The 24,646-nt window shown below is 37.4% G+C and overlaps 1 protein-coding gene across 3 annotated transcripts in view; it reads right to left on the bottom strand.

The window, feature by feature from the left end:
* LOC127434668 (uncharacterized protein C8orf34 homolog) overlaps positions 1–24,646 on the bottom strand; it is a 115,713-nt gene that overhangs the window by 64,893 nt on the left and 26,174 nt on the right. For all 3 annotated transcript variants that reach the window (XR_007896072.1, XM_051687559.1, XM_051687560.1), the window contains exons 2-7: positions 21,662–21,806; positions 20,330–20,461; positions 16,045–16,173; positions 14,644–14,672; positions 13,871–14,034; positions 5,689–5,855 (exon numbers count right to left, since the gene is read on the bottom strand). Coding sequence is in view for 2 of the 3 variants with exons in the window: in XM_051687559.1 (XP_051543519.1) it covers positions 5,689–5,855; positions 13,871–14,034; positions 14,644–14,672; positions 16,045–16,173; positions 20,330–20,461; positions 21,662–21,806 (766 nt within the window). In the remaining variant the exon portion in view is untranslated. The remainder of the gene's footprint in view (positions 1–5,688; positions 5,856–13,870; positions 14,035–14,643; positions 14,673–16,044; positions 16,174–20,329; positions 20,462–21,661; positions 21,807–24,646) is intronic.

The raw sequence follows: 24,646 nt of genomic DNA, 5'->3' as shown, positions 1-24,646 counted from the left end.
TCCGTGCTTTCCGCATACTACATGTGGTAACCGCAGTATAAGCTGACTCTGACTGTTGAATTATTGTAAATTAATTCACATCCCGAGGTATTAAGGCTGAATCACCATGCTACCAACACAGAGTGAATTAATTGACTGTCATCATTGTCTAAAGTTTATAAGGGATGCAACCTCATAAGGGGCGAAAAAGTTGAGACAATCACTGATCCACGATTCACAAACATGTTTTCCGGGGTTATTTTTTTAAAGAATAAGCTAAGAGCACCAACTTAAGCTATTTTAATTATTCAAGTATAGCAAATTATCTGCACAATTGTGCATAATTAGCTGCAAAAATAAAGGGTACTTTGGTGTGGCTTGCTTCTGTTTCACAAATTTGTTGAGTTTCATTAATTGACTAGTTCAGTAACCACTTCTGGAGATGCCACTGTGTGGTGACAAATGAGCATCTTATGTGCTACGAGTCACTGAATCATTTTGAGATGTTCACGACCGAAATCTGCCAAGAGACTTTATAGTATAAGCATTATAAGAATAAAGCAGGGCCTCGTTTCCCAAAAGCATCGTAAGCCTAAGTAGATCGTAGAATCCATTTTACAGTTCATCTTAGTTTTGCGGCCCATTTCCCAAAAGCATCGTAATTTAAGTAGTACTTGAAAATGCTTGTGGATTAACGAGTGCTCTGGAGTACTCATACAGCGCTAAGAACATCGCAAGCATATAGATTTATGCAGACACCTGTAGGACAATCGCGAAATTACACCTGATACAATTTAAATACCTATAGCTACACTTAATACACAGGGCATCCGCTGTCTTCACTGATCCTGGAAGCTTTAATCTCGACCCACAGAGCAAATTTTGAAAACTAAATATTAAAATGCGCATCTGATGAACGTAGCAGTGATTGTGTAAAATAAATATATCGTTCTGCACAAAACAACTGCAAAACAAAATGCAATTATATGGTGAATTAAGTTGTACATTTAAGAAAATATTTTTAAAATATTTGCAGTGAGCTAAATTACAAACGTTTTTAAAGTTACGCACAAATATAATGAAGTTGCAATGATGAGCAGCACTATACGGTCACATTTCAGCACTGTCACACGGGCAGCATCTCTCTTAAGAAGCACTTAAAGCACATCCTTGCACTTTCATGTTAAGTGCAGTTTTGGGAAACGCATGTAAAAAATAACGAAAGTTCGTAAAATCACTCGTAGAAAACACTCTTAACCTCTAAGATCAATCGTTATTGGGAAATGAGGCCCAGATGAGTATCAATAACCTTCTCCTTTATTAAAATGTGCATGTCAAATCTACTGACTTCAGTAGAATGTTTAAGCATTATAAGAACAAAGCAGATCTACTGTATCTTTTCCTACAGCATTTAAACTGCTGAACAGGACTTTTATCAGAAAAGATGACAATAATAGTCTAATAATAATTTTGAGTTTCAATAATGTCCTTTCGTCATTTCAATGCGCATTTCACATGAGTTGAGTCGATGCATCAGTGCTCCGTTCAACGCCAGCGTCACGCGCCGCTTTGCCCTCCACATGACAAGCATTGCAGAAAGCATCACAGAGGGGCGAATTTACGAGCTTGCCACGCAAGCGAGAGGTGTGCATAACAAACACTGAAAACGTATTTGGAAGAGAAAAATATTTTTTTTTATTTTCTTTTTTGGTTAATGTAATTACTGTAGTACAATGACTGGGGTCTCTGGATACTCGGAAACGATAAGGTAATAATTAAAATAAATTATGAGACATTCAATATCTCCATAAATTTGGACAGTTTTAAAATATTTCTTGTAGCTTTGTACTCTCAAAGACATCATTTGTGTGAGGCAAAAACTTAACGTGAAAAACATTTTGGTGTGAAGTTGGAGCCGAGGTTGCGCTGAAGCGTCAATTCATAGACTTTAATGTATTCGGCAGTGCTGACGTGAGTCAGGTGAAAGCCCCTAAACGTGTTTAAACATCAGTCACTTTTATGCATTAATAGCTCTTCTGCCCTTTTCTCTCTATAATGAACAAGGTAGACTCACATGCCGATGCTGAAGTAAACAAACAACATGCCCTTCTCATTCAGTTTGTCTGTACATGTACCAGGTTACTCAGTTTGTTTATGAATGAGAAGTTTCACGAGTGCCACTTCTCACTGTGCACATGCTGCTGTAGCCAATCAAGCGATCTGCCGTGGTTGGACTGCGACTGTCAAGCACACGATTGGCCTCTGTTGTAATCAATCACGAGGGTGTAAGCATCCTTAACTGTTGATGTTGCTACACAATGCGCAGCCGCCGACAGTGACAAAATGATACTAACTTGTGTATTTGAATTAGGAGGTCAGGAAATGGCTGGTTAGCAGGTCCCTGTTAGCACCTGCTGGTAGATGCTGGAACAAGCATGTTTCTCCATAGACAGCCATTCAAAAGTAGAATTATTTCATTACATTATAGCACATCGTCATCTGGTGACGGATTGTTTTTGAAGGGCTCTTAAAAGCATTGAATTTATTTATATTTTTCCCTATCTATCCCCATTGACGAGTGATCAGTCAGTGACACCCGATTCCGGAACTAAGTGCCCATGAGCAAAGATGGCAGCCTCCATATCGCTAGCTTTCTGGGAACCCTGCGCTAGCTGAGCACAGTCTTAGAAATGAATGGGGATGCTAACGAGTAGCTCTCTCCAGGTATTTTATAGCTCCATTATTTGACTCCTATTCCAAGTCCCGATTGTTACCATGTTTTTGTACATGTAACGAAAACCTTGCTAGCAACACAGTCAAACCGTTTTATTATACTAAAATATTTTCCAGGACAAATGATTATTTTCCAGGACATTTAGGTATTTTTCCATGACTTTTCCATGACTGGAAAACTGCACTGCAAAATTCCAGGTTTTCCAGGATGTGTGGGAACCCTGATACAGTACTCTGGGAGTGCTCTACAGTTTGATGAGTATGTTTTCTTCTAGGTAGGAAATAATGATGAACCAGAGAAGAAATTAGGGAAAGACTGCTACTCTTGGCCTAACAGGGAGTACATTTTTATTGATGGGTACAGAAGCTTCATATGTAGCCAGTATATAGGAGAAGATTTTTAATGAAGGCAAGTAGAAAGATTAGAGAGAGTAAAGTTTAGAGAGTTCAGTACAGTTCTACAACATGCTCTCTTGGTTAAAGAAGGATGGAAGTGCAAATACTGTATATTTAATGCACATTTTAATAAGCAATCTCCAATAGACAAAGAAAAGATTGCATGACTGACAGAGAAAAGAGAAATATTGTTGAAATATCACTACTATATTCCCCTCACAATTTACCATCTCTGCACACCCTCTGTACTGTTGCCCCAGAGCTCAGAAAATCTCATTATCTCTCAGAATCCTGTGCAGGAGAAAACCTCAGTGCAGCTGTTCAGCTCACCAGGCCACTGCTAACAGACACAACCAAGGGCACTCTGCATCTCACAAAAAGAAACAAACTAAAATCAGATCCTCATAGAACCTTAGACAGTTCTTTGTGCTCAGTGTCAGTAAAGAAGCCAAACTCTATGCCCTTAGACACGGGTACAGAAAGAACACAACCTGTACTTGATCAAAAGGTGCTTTTGGAAATAAACGCTGACACTTGAACTTAAAGTTTGTTATTTAACAGTGTCAGAAAGAACCTAAAATTAAAGTGTTGACTCTAGGCACCCTCTTTAAACTGTCTCCTTTTTGTTATTTGATTTACCCTTCAAACTATCCCACATTTTAGTATCAACTCTTTTCAAATTTAAAAATGACAGATTTGCCACATGCGAGCACAGGTTGTGTTTCGTGTGGGTGGTACTGGTTTGCATCTAACACCCATGCAGGCACCAACCTGCTGATACCACAGAGCTAAATGGCTACAAAGCTCTGGTACCTGTAGGGTGGTCTGGCACCAACACAGAAATGGAGACTTAGGATGTCACGTTTGTGTAATCATTGGAGCAGCAAGGATACATGACAATGATTCATGCAACAATCTGTTAAAAGTATTATAATAGAAACCAGGGTCATGTTTGCTCTTGCAGTATTTTGAGTAGCATGACTGTGTTCTGTGTTTGATTCAAAGCTGTTAATAGTATCTGATCATCCTTAATTTAAGAGAATATTCCAGGTTCAATTCAAGTTAAGCTCAATGTTAATTGCCACAAAAATAATTTTGAACTGTCCCTCCTTTTCTTAAAAAAAAAAAATTAAATAAATAAATAATCTGGGTTCCAGTGAGGCACTGAAAGTGAATGAGGCAATCTTCAAATGTTAAAATACTCATAGTTTCAAAATTATAGCCACAAGTTGTAAACAATATGTGTGTTTACATGATTTTAGTGTGATAAAATCGCTTACTAACCTATTCTGTGTAAAGTTCTGTCCAATTTTACCACTTTGTTGCTATGATGACATAATACTGCAAACCCTAAACCCTAAAATGACAATACATTTTTGTGGTAATCAACATTATGCCACAAATGCTGTCAATTGAACTTATAGAACCCAGAATATTTCTTTAAACAATAAAGTGTGTAGTATTGATATTAGGGCTGTCAGTTAGAAGTTGTATTTCAGTGTTAGCTTGGCCTAGAACTTTTCTGTTCCAGTTTTCTACAGAATTATAATATACCACATTAGCTGGATTTCCATCCACATGTTTTGGGATGTACTGGATAAAAAATACTGGATGGAAATACCAAGATGTGCATAAGGTTTCCAAATTGTGCATAAAAAACATGTACCTTTCACTTGAGGTGGATAATTATTATTTTTTTTTTTGGTAAGAAGACATGCACATAAACTAAGATGGAAACACATTTCCTGAATATATTCCTTCAGAATTTATACAGGAATATTGATGCGCATCGAAAAAGTCATGTTACTCTGCCTCAAAAAGCCATGTGAATACAAAATTAGATCAGAGAATATCATCAATATCATCGCATATCATTTCCAATGTTGTTTTAGTTATTCTGAAATGCTGGAGCTAAAGCCTGTCAACAAAATTATTGGCTATTATTAACTCCCAGAACTGTCTGAAATGTTTGGGCTACCAGATATCTGGCATCTGCCACTAAGCGCTATCAAACATGAAGTTTGTCAGAGTGTTCTGTCTGCGCGTTCTAAACGCTAGTAATTTATTCCATTTATCTTTCATTTTCATTGTTATTTTGCGACAATTTCCCCAGAAGTGACCATTTTGTTCACATAAACACTTGGGACGGAAACGCTGCTTTATTTGCTAATTGTTCGAGCAATATTCCGATTTCTTTGCATAACTTGTAATACACAACTAGGATGAAATCACTGAAAAAATATTGATTTTGAAAAACTCACTAATATACAAAACATGAAAATTACAATTACATATATTGTATTGAGACTGTATACAAGCTCTCTCTTCATGAAAGTATGAAATCATGATAGTAACACTGCACATTAGAGAATATGCTCTTTAGATTGTGCTAAAATGTGCTTAAGCAGTCAAAATACATTCAGAAAACAATTCTGAATGCAAATGATGCTTAAAAGTCAGTGGTGATATAAGCCACAAACATGTCATTGTGCTGGGTAATGCGTGAGAAAATGAATGCTTCAGATTATGTCCTTGAAAGAAACAGTGAGTATGAGAATTGTGTGTGTGTGCTCTCATTACCCAGCAGCTCCATGGCATCATCTTCATCCTCTATCTCGTCCTCAGTGACGGAAGGGCCGGAGTCCGGCATGGAGTCAAACGAGTCCTGAGACAACATAGCTGCCAGAAGTTTCTTATGGTTCTGTTGCTGCTGTTTTAGGCCTTTACACTTAGTCTCCATTTTCAAGCTGCAGACAGACAGAAAGGGGAGAGGCTCTAGCGGATATATAAGAATGGAGCTTTATGACAACTAGACAGCAGTTGATACCAGTCCTCTAATTTGATTGGACAAGCAGTGTTCCATGAGTGCTTCACTAGGCTTTTCACTGTTTTCCTCACCGCTTTTCTGCATTCCAGACAGGCTGACAGTCTGTGTGTTGCTCGTTGCTTTTGCTTCAATTGGGACTATTTTCGCTGGCAGAGAATACATATATGATCTGGCCAAGTTTGTCTGAAACGTAAGCTGAAACACAGCATTTGCCAAGATTGTTTGATATCATAAAATATGCTTTTTATACAACTTTCTCCTTCTCTACACTAAATATCAAGATCCACCAGGACTTGTTTATAAGCCATGCTGTTAAAGTTCTAACCTAAACAATAAAAGAAAAAAGAAATCAGCTTAAATCACATGGTTCCTTTGTAAAAGATTTCTCAAATTGATCTGTGACAGACTAAACAGCCACAATCTTCCAGCCTTTGGTATATGCAGAGACCAAATGTGTGCACAGATCCAATGCAGAATGCATATATGATACAAGTTAATGACTTAGTAACATTTCCAATCCAAAATCTTAAATGAAAGAGCAAATAATTTCATCATTCTTTTTTCCTCTTCCAAGCAGGAAACAAATAGTATGATGCCATAGAGGTTTTATGGAGTGACTGATTCATACAGGTCTCTGCCCATAGAAGGAATAGTAGAATATATATATATATATATATATATATATATATATATATATATTTTTTTTTTTTTTTTTTTTTTTTTTGCTGGCTTGTACTTTTACTGTGCTCTTCTGTTAGCATTATTTGACTAAAGTTTTCTCAAGTGATATCAGCTTTCATCAGCATTTCATTAGCACAGTTAGACTAAAGCTCAAATGCCATCATTTTCTGTTTTCGGTTCTCAGATGTACTGTGCCATTACAAAAAAAGTGCTGATTGTATTTTTATATGCACTCTCAGTCAAAAGTTTGAACACACTTACTTACTCGTTCTTTGTTATTTCTATTATCCACATTTTAGAATAATGCTAGTCATCAAAATGCATTAAATGCAGGTATAATGCATTTCATATATTCCTTCAAAAAAAGTGTCGCAGCACTGCTGACACTGTACACTATAGGAGAGGTTGAAATTTACAGGTAAAAATACAGGGTGAAAAAGGCTAAATGTTCTTTAGTAGAGGGATGTGCAGTATTAGCATACCCATTAGCATAGTAATGTTCAGCTCAGAATATTACAGTAGATCTGCCCTGGACTGAACCTTTTGAATATCTGCAAATAATATCATTCCAATGAGATAACAATCTAATTAAACCCCTGCAGACTATTTTTAACGCTATTGACCTATGGAACATTTTGCCAGTATGATAGTGTGAATTGATTGAAGCATATGTTCATAACTTATTATTTCATCAGTTTACTCAAAATTGAATAATTGATCTGGTATATTTGGTCTAGGAAGGGATTATAACCCCCATTTCCAGGCTACTGTCCATGTGTGAATGACTGATTCAATACTGTATATTTACATTTGTGCTCAAAAGTTTGCATACCCTGGCAGAAATTGGGAGATTTTGGCATTGATTTTGAAAATAGGACTGATCATGCAAAAAAACTGTCTTTTATTTAAGGATAGTGATCATATGAAGCCATTTATTATCACATAGTTGTTTGGCTCCTTTTCAAATCATAATGATAACAGAAATCACCCAAATGGCCCTGATCAAAAGTTTACATACCCTTGAATGTTTGGCCTTGTTACAGACACACAAGGTGACACACACAGGTTTAAATGGCAATTAAAGGTTAATTTCCCACACCTGTGGCTTTTTAAATTGCAATTAGTGTCTGTGTATAAATAGTCAATGAGTTTGTTAGCTCTTACGTGGATGCACTGAGCAGGCTAGATACTGAGCCATGGGGAGCAGAAAAGAACTGTCAAAAGACCTGCGTAACAAGGTAATGGAACTTTATAAAGATGGAAAAGGATATAAAAAGATATCCAAAGCCTTGAAAATGCCAGTCAGTACTGTTCAATCACTTATTAAGAAGTGGAAAATTTGGGGATCTCTTGATGCCAAGGTCAGGTAGACTAAGAAATATTTCAGCCACAACTGCCAGAAGAATTGTTCAGGATACATAGAAAAACCCACAGGTAACCCCAGGAGAAATGCAGGCTGCTCTGGAAAAAGACGGTGTATTTGTTTCAAGAATTTTCCACTTCATTTTATGCTAATACTGCACATCCCTCTACTAAAGAACATTTAGCCTTTTTCACCCTGTATTTTTACCTAACTAGGTGACTCTCTGTAAATTTCAACCTCTCCTATAGTGTACAGTGTCAGCAGTGCTGCAACACTTTTTTTGAAGGAATATATGAAATGCATTATACCTGCATTTAATGCATTTTGATGACTAGCATTATTCTAAAATGTGGATAATAGAAATAATAAAGAATGAGTGTTTTTTACAGGCCAGCAAACAACAACAACAACAGCAAAAAACAATATGCTACTATTCCTTTTATGGGCAGACACCTGTATGAATCAATCACTCCATAAAACCTCTATGGCATCATACTATTTGTTTCCTGCTTGGAAGAGGAAAAATTATGATGAAATTATTTAGACAACAGTGTTCAGCAAACAACGTCTCAGTCTGAAAAACAGAGGACCCTGGCAATGTTTCAGATAACTACAAATGCTGATGTAATGACTATTACAGCTACACAGCGTGGCTTAATTAAAAAGAGGTGGAATTAGTGACCTGATTTATCCTGTCATTTTGTTAATCCAGTAGAGGGGAATCTAGTAAACAGAGTTCAGTGAAGCAGGTTTGACACAAGTAATTATTTGAGAACAAGCTCATAAATGGAAAGATTCAATTTGCCCATTCTTGCAGAAGAGCTTTTCTCTCAGATGGTACTTGACCAGGGTTAAAACAGTGTCAGCCTTAGCTCAGATGGTATGCCCAAAAAACACCTGCAGGCCATTTACTGACTGTGTTATGCATATTACACACAAAACTGGAAAGTACTTTCTAGGTCTGGCAAGCTCCAACCTGACTGACTGACTTTACACAACTTCTGGGAGTAAGGAAGCACAGTTTGCCTGGAAACAAAGGCTGTCTCGTTTTGAAGTCTGTGTGCTCCGGAGGTCGCATTTGTCGGCTACATACATCACAGAGGCTGTCTCCTTTCAGAAAAGCTAGTAGGACACTCTGAATGCAGCCTTCAAATGTGACCTTCTTTTACAGGAATTCGGAGGATATAAGAGGTGTATCCTTCATTGGCACTCAGCAATTCTTTGCTTTAATGAAAACATACATACTTTCTCTAAAAAAAGGATGCTGATTTACCCGGAAGTATAATAATCAAATGCATGTTATGTTGATTCCCAAGTTGAAATACCTCGGTGGATGGGAGTGAAATATATAATATTTAAAATTATAATAATTTAAAATAGTGTTATAAAATAAAAATAAAAGTACAGCCGCAAAATCTTCTTTAATCTCTACATCGTTATTATAACTCTTCTAAAGTTTACCTTAGATACTCCCCTGAGTGATGCGTGCTGTCATAGGTACCATGAGACTTTCTGTTTCCGTTTGTCCTACGAAGGCCGTCTCGTTAAATTAATCTCATTCGAAGTTGAGGACACTCAGTTTTCTACTGCCCACAGAGGACGCGTCCTACCTAGCCACAGCCTTCGATACGCGACACAGCTAAAGTTGCGTTTACAAGGGACTGGCCTGATAAAATGAAATAATCACTGGATTTGTGAAAGTTTGCCAGGCTAGTGGCATCACATTTTTTTGTTTTGTTTGAGGCACTTAGTTGCAAGTTAACTAGATGTCCACAAGCACAACTTTATATTCTGCTTTGTTTTTTGAGTTGTCTGTGAAATACATACTGTAGCTTGTAAAAAAAAAAAAAGTGGTTGGTCACTTTACATGTCAGTCACATGGTCTCTTCCTGTCTAACTGGCTGGTTCTTGACCAGACTAAGCTGTGAATTCGGACCATATAGTTAAAGGTCTGAATATACAAGATTACAGTTCAAATAACTGGAACTGATCTTTTTTTTTTTTTTTTCACACAATGAATGTGACGATGCTTCTAAAATAAATTGAAAGTGAAACAGTATTACTTCAGACAAATGCAAGTCAATCAAACTACGCAAGATTGTCTTTAGCCCTTGCATGGGTTGGTATAGCAACATGAAGCTTAGCTAGACAGAACTAAAGTTTAAGTACTTCTGTCTCATTCCTGTGGGATAGGAAACTTTCCGCAGCATCCTCCAGGCAGAACAGAGTGTATCTAGAGGATTACACACTGATTCAAAAAAGAAACACGAGACCACAAAACTAAAGCTGAGAATGAAGTAATATGGAACAACCATGACGTAAATGGCCTGAAATTGAACAGATCACAACAGCCACCAGCAGTTAATATGGTGTAAATTTGAAGGCCCTCCAAGAGGAACGGAGGACGAATGTTGACCTACTGTAAAAAAGTAACAAAACAAAATGTTGCAGATAGGTCAATATAAATAGGGTGACACATGTTGCATTCTTGGCCATTGACAAAAACCTCAAATCTGTGTTTACAATACGAATGAGTATTTGGAAAGTATTATGTAATAATACCAGAAGGCATTTGAATAGTAAATTGTTTTCCAAAAATTCTAAAAGCTGAAGTGCATAACTTTTTTGATGTTTAAATACTTTTTCCTATCTCATCTTAATGCAAAGATAACTATAAGTAAGCTGTTCATTGTATGATTTCCTCAAAAACTGTGAAAATTTGGACTCTATATATTTATATATATTTATAAAAAGCACCATAAAAGTAGTCTATACAACTTGTGAGCTATATTCACTCAAATTCTTCACCTCCACCAAAGCTTGCATCTGACTCATGTCCGTGTTCAGGTACAAAAATAATGCGTCTACTTCACTGACACCAAAGTTGCATTGGTTCTTGCGGGAGTAGCAACCGAATGTCACATGCCATTTTCAAAATCTGAACACGAATGTGGGCAAGATGCAAGCTTTGGTTTGTTACTTTAATTTCGGTCTGTTTCTTACACAAAGCTATCGTATGACTTCAGAAGACTTGGAAAATAGCACACGTGTTGTAAGGACTACTTTTGTGGTGCAATTTATGGTGCATTTTGTGGTTATTTTGTCTTGTTTGGAGCTTGACAGCCATGCTCACTATGAACTGTCATTAACATGGCAAGAATGGTCTATATTTTTTTCAAACATTTCTCCTTTCATGTTCCATAGAAAGATAAAAGCATATGGGTTTGGAATGACATGGGGGTAAGAAAATAAATAATTTTTGGGTGAATTATTCTTTTAATATCAATCCCGAATAGGTATAGTAAGGACCACAAAACTGTTAAACTGTCTCAGCTGAGTATACTGTACATCCCATAAATAATATTTAAGACCCCTGAATGTCTTCCTCTAGATCCCTGTGGTAAGAGTGGGCTGATGGAGATGTTTATGAATATAAGGAAAAGAGATGTAGAGCATAAAAGTAAGATGAAAATGGAAAGGGAGGAGGGGAGGAGAGAACGAGAGAGAGAGAAGGGGGCTTATGCTTTATGATATGTTGCCTGTGTGTAAAGGGAATGGGACTGGAGTACCACACTGGGGCTTTATCATCCCCACAATCAGTCACAATAACCCTTCCCAGAATCCACCTCTGCCTCCACCTAATTTCCCAGCAGCTCTCTCTCGGCACTCTCCTAGACACCCTCCGCTGTCTGTCTGCAGCGCTCAAAGAATGACAGCTAAGGAGAGCCTCACTATTCTACCATTGAGGTTATAAGGGGGGAAAATGCTCTTTTGTTGCAGAAGAGGGAAAGCAGTGGTCATTATACAGAACAGCTGCCTGTTTCTTTCTCTATGAAATTACAGAACAGGTGTAGAAAAAAGCCATGCTGTGTTTCAGCCAAGGGCGGATTGAGGCAAGGGCGACATGGGCAGCCGCCCGGTGCGGCATCTTGCCAGGCTGAAGTGGTGGGTGCTAAAGGGAGTTTCGCCCAGGGTGCCATACAAGCTAGAACCACTACTGGTTTCAGCAAGTGAACAGGGTCATAGGGAAGATTTGTCAAAACATAGACACTCAAGCCTTGAATGACATAGCAGTTTGAACTTGACAAACCATTTAAAAGTGCTTAATTATTCTCCTCATTACAATATTTATTTTCCTCATTACAACATGTTTTAGAAATAGTTTTAAATGTGTTTAAAAAAAATAAATATATAAATAAACTACTGCTTAACCCTACAACAGGGTGTTATGTTTGGGTAATTTTCGACCCTTTTAAGAGTTAAAAACAGTTAACAATTAATCTTAATCTTTTATGGTGAAAATTCCTTTGGATTCTTCACAAAAATGTAACAATACTTGTTGATATTTATGCAATGTCAGGGTGTTTTGGGTGGTTACCCAAGTGTTGTTTTAGTGTTGCTTGGGCATAACTAAATAGTTGCTGCTGTAGATGGTTGCTTACCAGCCCAAGTCAAAAGAGACCATCCCCAAGTCTCTATGACATCCTGATCCCTAGATTTGTGTGGGGACCTTTTAAATGATATCTATTGGATATTTAGCTAATTTTTCATCTGCTGGCGGCTCTTTATATAATTTTTTTTTTTTTTTTAAATAGAACAAAAGCCATGATTCTGTATTCTGTATATATACAATATGCAAGTATTCTAATCATCAGCTTTTTTCACTCAAAATGAAGGGTTTGCTGTATATCTACTTTAAACGTATAGTACCACCACTGACATATATATGGCACCCTTTACAGATTAAATGCTACTATTTTAGCTTGTGTTCAGTGTTAAAAACTAAGCCTGTCAATGTTCAAATTTCTAAAATTTACTGTACTCTACCAGATCTTTTTTGACACAAACTGAAAAGTTGTTCCTTCACACTGATAAGGATTTAGGCTAGAGATCACAGCAGAAACCATTGCCTTCTCTCTCTGTAATGAAAGCCTCAGGCAACGCCTGTTCAGTTATTTGCACTGGGGATGCCTGCGGTATCGACCCAAGGCTCCATAATTTGCTGTAATCAAATGAGAGAATATTTTAATGGAATGAAGTCTCTTCTGTCAGCCGGGCCCTGAATATGATGTATTATTTAATATCTGATCCTTTCTAATTAGCCGCATTCTCAGTGGCCAGCCTCTGCCCTCCACTCAAACACCAGCCAATTAAAATCACCGTGGTAATGTCTTTAAGGGGTCGAGGAGCCGCAATTGCTTTTTCTTAAAGATACAGCTGTGCATACACATTCTTAGAACATCTCTCTGGGATTTATGGTGTTCCCAGAGGTTACAGTGTTCTCTGATCTGACAAACATCTAAGCTGTACTGATCAGTGCATCAACAGACGTATGCTTTCATTCTGAACTTTAGCACATATTATTGGAGCACTTTTCGGATTCTATATGTAAATAAACTCCCTGATGTGCTACAATGATCCAAACTGATCTTCAAGAACAAACAAAAGTTTGATGCTTTGGATCTTTACTGTACACTTCATTTTGTTCAGTGTTAAAATACTCCATCCAATCCCAGCTTAATGTGGATAGACAACTAGATGTAAGCAATTCGGAGGATGACTTTCCCAAAAAACTGTAAACAGAGTGGCTCTGTTGTGCTATCAAAACATTGGTCTGTTTGTTTGAGCATCCCAAACAGCCCTACACAGGAACATTAGCTCAACAAGTGGTGTTAGTTTATGGCAGGACTACCTGTTAGTCTGACTAATGCCAGATGGGGGGAGAGTGTTAAAAAAAAAAAACCTGTTTGAAAATAGCCAGCATTTTTGCAATTCTGTTCTGTGCCACCACTAGTGGCGCAGAAATGACAGCCCTCATTTTTAAAGAGGAAGTACAAATGCATCAAGACACACTTACACAAATAAAATAAAAACATGCACATAAGACACACCTTCCAACAGGGCTGTTGTCTATGCTTGTCCAGCCCTCAGTCTTCGCTCTAGGGACAGGGGGTTGAAGCATTTCAGCGGCCAGGGGGTCGGAATCATCCTCCTCACGGCCCACCCACTCGCCCACCACCCGTGGCCTCAGTACAGAGTTATACGCTCGGGGGTCCTTTGCGTAGAGAATTAAGAAAGACATCAACAAGACACATATAATAATTTGTGGTGAGCACAATTATTATACAGTATAAGGATTATCAATTAAAGAGCTTATAATTAAAGAATTGATGTTTAAATATGACTCATTATATATGCTACAGTATGTGTGTGGCCAGTCTTTTTTTACAGTGATACATTTTTTATAATGGAGGACACACATGGTAAGCAATAAGAAAAATTCAGCTTTGACATTACATTTTTGCTGTAATAAGGCAATTAGCAGTAGAATGTCCTATATAACAGTAAAAAAAATAAAAAAATAAAAAGCTAAATGTTTTACTATTCATTTGAAAAGCCAAATTGGGAAAAGGGAAGCCTGGGCAAACAGCCAAAAAGACACATACTGTAGGTTATTAAAGAGGAAAAGTGTCTACTGCATTTAGAGACGTCTGACAAAGGCAAGTGTTTTAGCTGAACTTCCTCTTTCCATCTTTACTAATTGGCTCCTCACTTAAAACACTTCTTCATACACATTTCATCTCCTAAACAGATGCACATCAGCATTTGATTTAAATAATGGGAGGAAACATAACAAACAGAGAAGAATAAATAACAATCATACCAGGTCAAAGTCATCAGATACAGCAATACCTGTGCAGAGGACAGAATTCACAGATCAAAACATTATCAAGACAAATTACAAGTTGCACATTGGTCAACTTCATGCTGGGGTTTTTGAAACTTTTTACTGCCAAGTATCACAAAATATGATGAATGTCTCGGATACTGTTGTAACCTCCGTTCTCTGATGGAGGGAACGAGACGTTGTGTCGATGTAGTGACACTAGGGGTCGCCCTTTGGAGCCCCAAACATCTCTAATCTTTGAGAAAAGGCCAATGAGAATTGGCGAGTGGAATTTGCATGCCACTACCCCGGATATACAGGTATAAAAGGAGCTGGCTCGCAACCACTCATTCAGGTTTTGTGCTGAGAGGCCGAGACAAGGTCCCGGCCATTTCAGCGGATAGTACCGCACTGTGGCAAGAGGGACACAACGTCTCGTTCCCGGAGGTTACAACAGTAACCGAGACATTCCCCTTCTGTCACTCACTAGACGTTGTGTCGATGTAGTGACACTAGAGGTCCCTATAGAAAAAAACGGCACAACAGCTGGACCATGTTACGTGAACTGCCGATGCAGGTGCAAGCAAGCTGCTGCATGCGTAATAGCAGGTGCATCAGTCCGCACGTAACCTCCCCCAATGCCCCACAAGACGTCATGTAGTTCCCCACATCCCGGGGGGGGAAGCGACGTAACTAGCGTGGGAGCAGGCTGTGCCAGCCGTGGCCTTTTCTCTCTATGTTTCTCTCCACAGAGTATTAGATTCGGATGGGGCCATCTAACGCTACTATATGCATCGGGGAAGGTGTTCTTTCCCTTTCCTATTCAGGACTACCCACGTGCAGCTCTTTCAGTGCCTTGGCCTGGTGTACTTGCAGGAGGGCCATGGCATGCTGGGCAGAAGCGGCCTGCCCCACGGCACTGTAGGCTTTAGTCACCAGAGACGACATAGTCCTACAGACCCTGGAGGGGAGCACTGGACGATCCTGCCAGGTGGCGGCGCTTTGCGGCCACCTGAGGGATCTCCGTATACCTTATCCACCTGAGGGATCTCCGTATACCCGTGGGCCGCCCCGCCATTGAGGGTAGTAAGAGCCGGACGAACTGGGAAGTCGGGTTCAGGCAGAAAAAGGTGCCCTCCACGACCTCGTCAGCTCGTCGTGCATTAATCTCATGATCACCAACCGGTCTTTAGAAAGTAGAATGAAATGAAAATTGAATGTTAATTGAATGTTAAATGTTAGATCTTTTTTTAAATCTTTTTGTTTTATTATTATTATTATTTTTATCTCTCGCTCTCTCTCCTTAGTGTCCCCTTGCAGCCACCTAGGGGTCCCTGGACCCAGTTTAAACAACCCCCTGACTTTGAGGATCTTCCTCAAAACACTGAGTTCACTCACTGCGGGACAGGTTCTCCAGGGCCTTGCCTAGCTTCTTGCTCTCCTGAAGTATCTGGTTGAGCTCGTCAAAGCCTCGACTCTCAGGTTTGGTCCTCCAGTCCCAGGTAGGGCGCAGTATTGAATGAGGCACTGCAGAATAAAAACACAAGCTTTACATTTCCACCTGGCTGTCCAACACTTCCCACCACTATGTTAGGGTGTTGTTATATGCTGCTATATGTAGCTGCTAGGGCATTGATTGGTGTTTGGTAGGGTGTTCTGAGTGGTTGCTATTGTAGGTGGTCACTTATTAGCCCAAGTCAAAATAGCCTTCCCCCATTTCTCTCTGATATTCTTGCCCATTGTAATGGCTCAGGACTCTCTTTCAATGTAAGGAATTTTTTGCTAGTTTTATGGCCAGCAGGTGAAAAATGTAAGTTCAGTTGCTTAGATAAGTAATAGCTCACCCCTCCTCAACAAGCCACAGGCAAGCACCGCTAATAGAAAAAGCTTTCAAAACATGAGACATACATTCCACCTGAACTGTTTAAACCTTAAAATCACACTGTGTAATCTAAACATTTTATGCATATGCATTTCATCATCCAAGGATGTTTGACAACTACTGAGAAAAGCCATTGTGTTGTACAGAGCCAGAGTAAAACATTAAAATGTGTACAAAAAAAATGTAACACTGAATCATTTAGAACTCTCAGAACATCAAGCTAAAGTGTTTACTACAGCTATGACTTGGATGCATTTGCTTTCAGTGGGGAGCAAACAATACCTATACAAGGTGTTTTCACATTTAATATTCTCCAAATCTCTCTAATTGCTTTAAAAGCCATCTATCCAGAGAGAAAGAACAATGGACAGGCAATAACTCTGTTGAAAAGACCAGCATTGTTGGTCACCAGCATACAGTATGTTTATTTGGATGCTGATGTACTGGTATCCCCACAAGACTTCTTAAATGAAAACTTTATCCACAAAATGACAATTCTGTTATAATATCCAAAAGTATGTTAAAAGTAGACCATGCGACTCATGCGCCATATTCCAAGACTTCTGAAGACATACAATAGGTTTCGGTAAGAAAATAAAGTAATTTTTTCACTAAAAATCTTGTCCATTAGCATTCACGAACACTATTAAAGAAGCTTGTTGGCTTAAGTGTTTACGCTTGTTTAGCTCTAAAAACAACACAAGTTCTCGTGTGAACACAGGTGTCACTGCAATTGTCAAGCAAAGAAGTTGGTTTGTCTATCTATCCCCTCCATTATGGACAGCACACCAAATCAGTTTACCATAATGCATTCCATGAATATATAAACCAGTGAACTCGTGATCTAGTTTAACCAGATTCACCAATCGTACACTATCATATTTTGCTAATGAACAGGATGGCTATGCTGGTCAACCAGCACCAACTCAGCACCAGCATAGACCAACCTGGAAATTTGTCAAGATTCAGCTGGTTTAATAGCTTGAATTTCCACCTTGTGCCTATTTGGTGTTCTGACAAAAACATTCTGGGAAACAGTATGACTCAATGACAGCAAAGGTTATCTCAGGTAAAAGAACAAAACAGCTCATTATCCTAGCTGTGATCATAGTCCACGGTGCTAAAGTGGGATGCAGGATACCCAGGACAACCAATTAGTGAACCTTATAAGCTGCAAGAAGCTTGTCTTTTGGATTGTTCTGAAATCAGTACTCTGATTTTTTTTTGTGTTGAAATGAGAATTGTGCTCAGCCATGTTTGATTTTATCAGCATAAAAGTACGATAGAATTAAGAGCAACAATATATCAAGTAGATCATTTTTAGGGAAGAGTGAGAAGCATTACCTTACATGAGAAGCTATACCTTAAGGGGACAGTTCACTCAAAAATGAAAACTCATTTATTCACTCTCACATTACTTCCATTGAAAAGAGAATGTCACACAGGCTTAAACACAAAAGGATTTTGGGCAGAATGTCGGAGCTTCTCTCTTGCATACAATCAGCCTAAATTGCTATTAACTTTCACGGAATCTTTTTTACACTATGTAGTACTATTAAAATGAGATACTATCCATACTACAAAGCAGAATGTTTCCTGTGTACACAATGTTTTTTCTGCTGCACAGCAACATCAGGCCTCTTATCGGCATTACTACTGCCTGGAAACCTAATAACATGCTGACGTCATGGCACACCAAAGGCAGAGAGAAAACCTTAAGTCCAGTTCATGCTTTTAGGAGCTCTAAAAATCTGTCCCTGGTTAAAAATGTACCATAAAATAAAATATTTGTAATATTCATAAATGTTGCTTTCAAAAACACTTTTACAGTTTAAAAAAAATATATAAATTTACATTTTGGATTGTCACAAAATCGTATTCCTTCAGAAGACTTTTAATACGACACGTGCGTCAAATGGACTACTTTATGCTTTACTGTCCTTTTATAAGCATTAAAAGCGAGTCACTATCAACTGCCTGTAACGTTGCCTGGCGCTGGCAATGACAAAGATGATAGAGTAAAGAACCCAAGTGCAGTTTATTACAAACGTGACACAAAACAGACATAAATGAGTTGCCCATAGAACCAACATTACACAACACAAACAATACCTGAAAATAGACAAATAGCAAACATGAGGGTTAAATACTTGGACATGGGAAAACACATGACAAAGATAACCAATGACAAGACTGAACTAATAATAAGACAATGAAACATGAACCAATGCCATAACAGAACTGATAACAAGATAACTAGACAATAAACCAATGAAAACGAGACACATGAACATGGAAGGAAACATGAAATCACATGACCAGATCACATGATAAGGAACACATGAACAAAAACATTAAACTTTACACTGCCATTGTATACTGTAAAAAATGTTTTGTTGATTCATCTCATTATATTTAGTGCCTTTTTTCATAGTTTTTTTTTTTTTGCATAGTTTTTTTTTTTGTTTGTTTAACTGATTTAATAGAATACGTTTTTCTCACAAATTAAAAAGCAACCTGAACTGATTGAATGTATTTATAAAAAAAATTCACTAAACTAATTGCATGTAGTTACTGTATGACAACTTTACTTCAGTTCACTGAATTTTAAAGCCTGCCACTTGAAAGTTGGTGTTTAGTAATCCTAACATTAATTGTCAAGTAAAGCCTGCATGTTTTGCACTGCAGGATGGTCTCCTTTTGAGATACAGACGCTGTGCACGTTGGAGGCACATCGATTTCAACACTTTACACACAAACCTCAGTAATGGTGATACTCAAAAAACATCATTAAGTAAAAGATAAGCTCTTAAAATCACCACACAACTATTAAGCAACAGTAATGACAAAAACAACAACAGCAGCACAATAAAATATGTGCAAATAGCAATAGGCCTACAAAACTAAACTTATTATTTATTCATGCTGCAATGCATGCTGGGAGCTGGCAAGTATTTGTTTGTTCAGACAACTTTGTTAAGTGAGTTGAGTTGACAAATACACTTGTTGATTCAACTAAAGTACAAGTTGATAGAATCACCACTTAATATATATGATATTTTTTTTTTACAGTGCATATAAATCAGTGAATGGGACATCCTTTCAAATATTTCTCTTTACATGTTCCACAGGAGAAAGAATGACATGAGGGTGAGTAAATGATGCCAGAATGTTCATATTTACTTGAACTATTCCTTTAATAAACAAATCTCTACATATGGATTTGCCACTCCCTCTATGTCGAGACTGTTACACTTACATTCTTCTGAAAAGCAATCGTAGCTAACATTTGAAAGATGTTAAAGCAAGCTATTTAGCCAATCTTAAACTTTTTGGGGGAAAAATGCTAAATAGAAATAGAACTCAGGTAAAAGTTATACTGGTGTGAAAAAACACCTAAGTAAGTCATTAGGAGATAGGCATTCAAATCCACAGTTTAAACGAACATTTCTGCAGTCTTCCTTAGTGCCATTTCCAAAAAACTCCACTCAGGCAGAAATAGAACCGCTGTCAGTAACAGAGCATCGTATTAAATTATTAAAGAGTCTAACTCTGGCCCTGATATGACTTACTCCCTCAGCAATATGTATCACTCAGAGCTCTCTCACGCAGATAGCCTACATAATGAACTATCTCAAGATAGAAGTCACACTTATTTACTGATGCACGATCAGTCTCCGTACAGTATCTATATCTGATCTTTGAAAGTACAAAAGAAACTGCAAGACTGATCTTGGATGTGATAAATCTAATAAAACTGATATTTTATGACACTAGCATCTCTGTTCCAGTGGTACTCACATGATTTAGACTCAGGAGAGGGTGGGGAAATGCTCGACATGGCCAGGTCACTCTTTGATTTCTTGGGCTTTTTGGGATGGATCTGCCAGGGTTTTTCATTGTCCCTGGAGTCCCGTCGTGTGCCTTTGTATTCTACAGACAAATAGAGGGATTGAAAACTGCTTTCCTCTCTACAACAGGAAATTGGGTGTGATATACTGTATGTACTGTATACAGTATACAGTGTTTGGTAATAATGAATTACATCATAAGATTATGAATTATGTAATAAGACTAAATGTATTTGAAATTAGATTACATTAAATTTTTTAATGGTGCTAAATCAGATTACAGTTACTTTTTGTGAATTACATGATTACCTATCAATTACAATATCAATCAGTCCTATAAAGGAGATTTTTTTTTAAATATTTTTATTTTTATTATGTCTAAATTTCCAGCCTGGTCTCATGAAATTTATGAGAACATTGCAATGTTTTTGCAAAACTAAAATTACGTGCTTCATTACACGTTTGGCTGCAGGTTTGTTTCCAAGTGAAATGTGCAGCGGCAGTTGCCAAAAACAAGCAAAATGAGGTTGAATTTTAGATGGAGGATGTTTTAGACCTCTCAAACCTAAAACTTTACCCTAAACCTAACCAATAGTGTCCATAAAGATAAATGAGAGTTTAACAAAACAGACATCCTTACCCTTAACCAACACCTAACCGATAGTGTTTTAAATGCAAATTCGAAATACAGTAAAATAAAGAAATGTTGTACATTTACTGAAGCAACCTCATCATTTTGTGTCGCTTCTATGCCACTTTCTCTATCTTGCATCTTTGGCTGGTCTCAAACTGCAGTCGTCAAGTCCAAAGGCCAATGCTCTTTCAAGTGAGCTACCAAACAAGCTAATGGTGTAGGAATAAGTGTGTATATGTAGGTGTGTCTGTAATACAAGTGTTAAAATGTATTGTTTTTTAAATCATGCATTAAAGTAAAAGTGTTTTGATACCATAACATAGCAGGGGGTGAATAATAGAGTGAAAAATAAATTTTTAGAAAGTCATAATCAGCAATTGTACTCATGATTTTTGTGGCAATGAATAAAACTCAGTTGTTGTAGCGCCTCTAGTGTTCATTTCACCATGAAACTGCAGCGAAACGTAGAAAGCGGCACGTAAAAGTCAGTTTGCAAAAATGTATATAATGTTCATTCTATGAGGCCAGGTTGACATTTCAGTGTGCAGCAAGGCAGCTGCAGTTTTGGACACAGCCTATGTGTGTGCATTTGCAAGTGTGCACGTTTAACTCTGCCAAACAGATTGAAGGGCACTGAACTATACCGACCCAAGGAGCTCTCAGCCCACAGTGCAGCAGAACCTGAAAGCGTCCTCTGAATTCTGCCTGGACTCTCCTGCTTGGTCTGCAGATGGCCAATGAGAAAGGGGATGGGGTGGTCTGGTGTCTCAGTTATCAGCTTTGTCATCATCTCCTATGAGACCCAAAAGAGAAAAGAACATATTGATATAGCAATTGGTAGTGCCCATTTATCTCATTTTGCCCCCTCAGATTTTTGAGCCAAGAGGATTTTTGTATGCAACTATTTGTTTTAATTTATTTAATTTATTTTTTTTACTTGAAGTTTTATCTTGTTACATGATTATTGTTGGTAAAAAAATAAAAATAAAATAAAAAACCAGGAAAAAATATAAGTCTGTTCACACTTTTAAAAGTCCTGAAACATCAGTTCTTGGTGAAACATCTAGTATAATGAAATATTGGCAGGGTCGTTTCTGAGCATGGGGGCCCTAAGCGAAATCCTACTTGGAATTTCAGAAATGTCTGAAAACATGTACCTTTAAAAAACAGGATACAACTGTAAAACGTTAGCTAACTAATTGTTGCAATTTAATGCATGACAACAAACACCATCTAGCCAGGTAGCTGGCTTACATTAATTTCTTACCAGTGGTCTGGCAGTGTTTCTCGTCCTCTTCCTTTTTATTTTTTTCCGCTCCTGAGTTTTAGATGCTCTTCATCTGTCACATCTAGCTACAACTCTCTCTCCTTGCAGTTACATTCTCCCTTCCATCTCAGGCCACAAGGGGGCCCCATATAAGTGTGTAATTGAGCCATAACAGCTGCCTGAGTCTTACTCTCATCTTTAAGTACTGTATATTTAAATATATATATATATATAATCAAAAAATAAAAATAAAAACCAACTTGTTTTGCATGGCCCCCTGGTAGTTTGGGTGCCCTAAGCAGCCGCTTCTACCTCTTATAGCAAGAAACGGCCCTGAATATTGGTAAAACTTTACAATAAGATTCAATTTGTTAACATTAGTTAAATACATGAATTAACATGAACTAACAATTAATACTTTTACAGAATTTATCAATACTGGTTAATGTTAAATGTTCAACATATACTAATACATTTGTAAAATAAAAAGTTTTATATGTTAACATAATTTAATGCACCATGAACTAACATGAACTACCAAGGAACAATTGTCAACTTAGTTTTGTCAACTAAAACACTGTGGCAGGAATAATTCATTTACTTATTTAAATTTGGTCAGTTCAATTGATTCACACCTTCTGCATATCATTCACATTAAACTGAAAATTGTGTTCATCTACCCAGCCTTATCTCATTTAGGACTTGTATGACTTGTCTGAAAACTTTTTCCTGTGAAACACAAAATTAGTTTTTAGAATGTCAAGCTGCTCTTTTCCGTACAATCAATATGCATAATGATGACTGGCTGTCAATTTCAATTGCAATTTTGCTTGGTTTATTAAAATAAAAACATATTTATTACATTTGGATTTGAACCCGGTCCCTTTGCACAATAGACAATAGCCATACAACTAGACCACTTCATCTTACACTAATGTGTAGAACTACTAACTAAACTGTTTTTCTTTCCCTTTTGGACATGTCTTATCATGCCTAGGGCATCAAATGAGTTGGGACTGCCACTGGTACCCCATTAAAAAAATATGAGAAAAAGCTACAGTTCTGCGTTACAAGTGAGACAATGGCGTGTACAAGATGTAAACGCAGTAATTACGACACATAAGCCTTGTTGGGTAATTAAACTAACCTTGCAACAGGGGGTACACTAAAGAAAGCTGTAATTTGTGGGTTAAGCAGGAAGTAAATTGAGCAGGGCTGTGTTAACTACCCCAGGCTCCCCAGTGAGTAATTGCCCTTGTGGTAAACAGGAAAGCATGGTGTGGATTAGTCCATATACTCATTTCAAGAATATAAAGTGTTTTTCAAGCCATCGCAGATGGGTTTTCCCTGCTTCCTTCACTGACTTCTTTAATGAAGATATCAACTGGGTGACATTAAAGATGGAAGCCATAGCCATTGAGAAAAGGACTCATTTAAAGAAATTGTTAATTCCAGTGATGTAGTAGTATCTGAAAAGTTGGGCATACTGTGATTTTATGAAGGAACGCTGATCTCTGAAATTCATATATTTACATTTATATACTACACATATGTAAAATGTGTAAGAAATATATTTTTTCAATAAAAAAGTTTTTTTTTAAATTGGCTGTTGTAATTATAGTCCCTACATGAACTTACAAAATGTATTTAAGTTTCTTGCTGACATGGTGTACAGTACATGTTAAATATGTATTTAAATGAATAGGTGTCATTAATGTTCTGTGAAAATTGTTAATACTTTATAATTACTTTAATTAATAAACTAATATACATAATATGCAATAAACTTTTAAGCATTGTATAGCTAATATGAGTATAGTAATGTTCACGTTAACATGTTATCTTGTATTACCATATATAGCCTACATAAGAATTAATGGTTATTTGTTTTATTTGTGTACTATAATGTGTTTTTCTGTGTATAGTGAAATTGTTTTCCTTCTTAGAAATATAAATTTAAATGATTTGATATCATGAGAAAAAGGCACCACCGACAGCAGTAAAATGCATTTGATATAATTATGGGACACAGTTGTCCAGCATCTGCGAAGAGCATCAATAACATGCACTATTTTCACAAAGTTTAATTGCATAAGTTATATACATATATAACTATATACAGTTGAAGTCAGAACTTTACATACACCTTAGCCAAATACATTTAAACTCAGTTTTTGACAATTCCTGACATTTAATCGTAGAAAACATTCCCTGTCTTAGGTCAGTTAGGATCACTACATTATTTTAAGAATGTGAAATGTCGGGGGCCTGGGTAGTTCAGCGGGTATTGACGCTGACTACCACCCCTTGAGTCACGAGTTTGAATCCAGGGTGTGCTGAGTGACTCCAGCCAGGTCTCCTAAGCA

Source organism: Myxocyprinus asiaticus, chromosome 44 (assembly GCF_019703515.2).
Source record: "Myxocyprinus asiaticus isolate MX2 ecotype Aquarium Trade chromosome 44, UBuf_Myxa_2, whole genome shotgun sequence".
Lineage (NCBI taxonomy): Eukaryota > Metazoa > Chordata > Actinopteri > Cypriniformes > Catostomidae > Myxocyprinus > Myxocyprinus asiaticus.
This window is presented reverse-complemented; position numbering and strand designations above follow the sequence as displayed.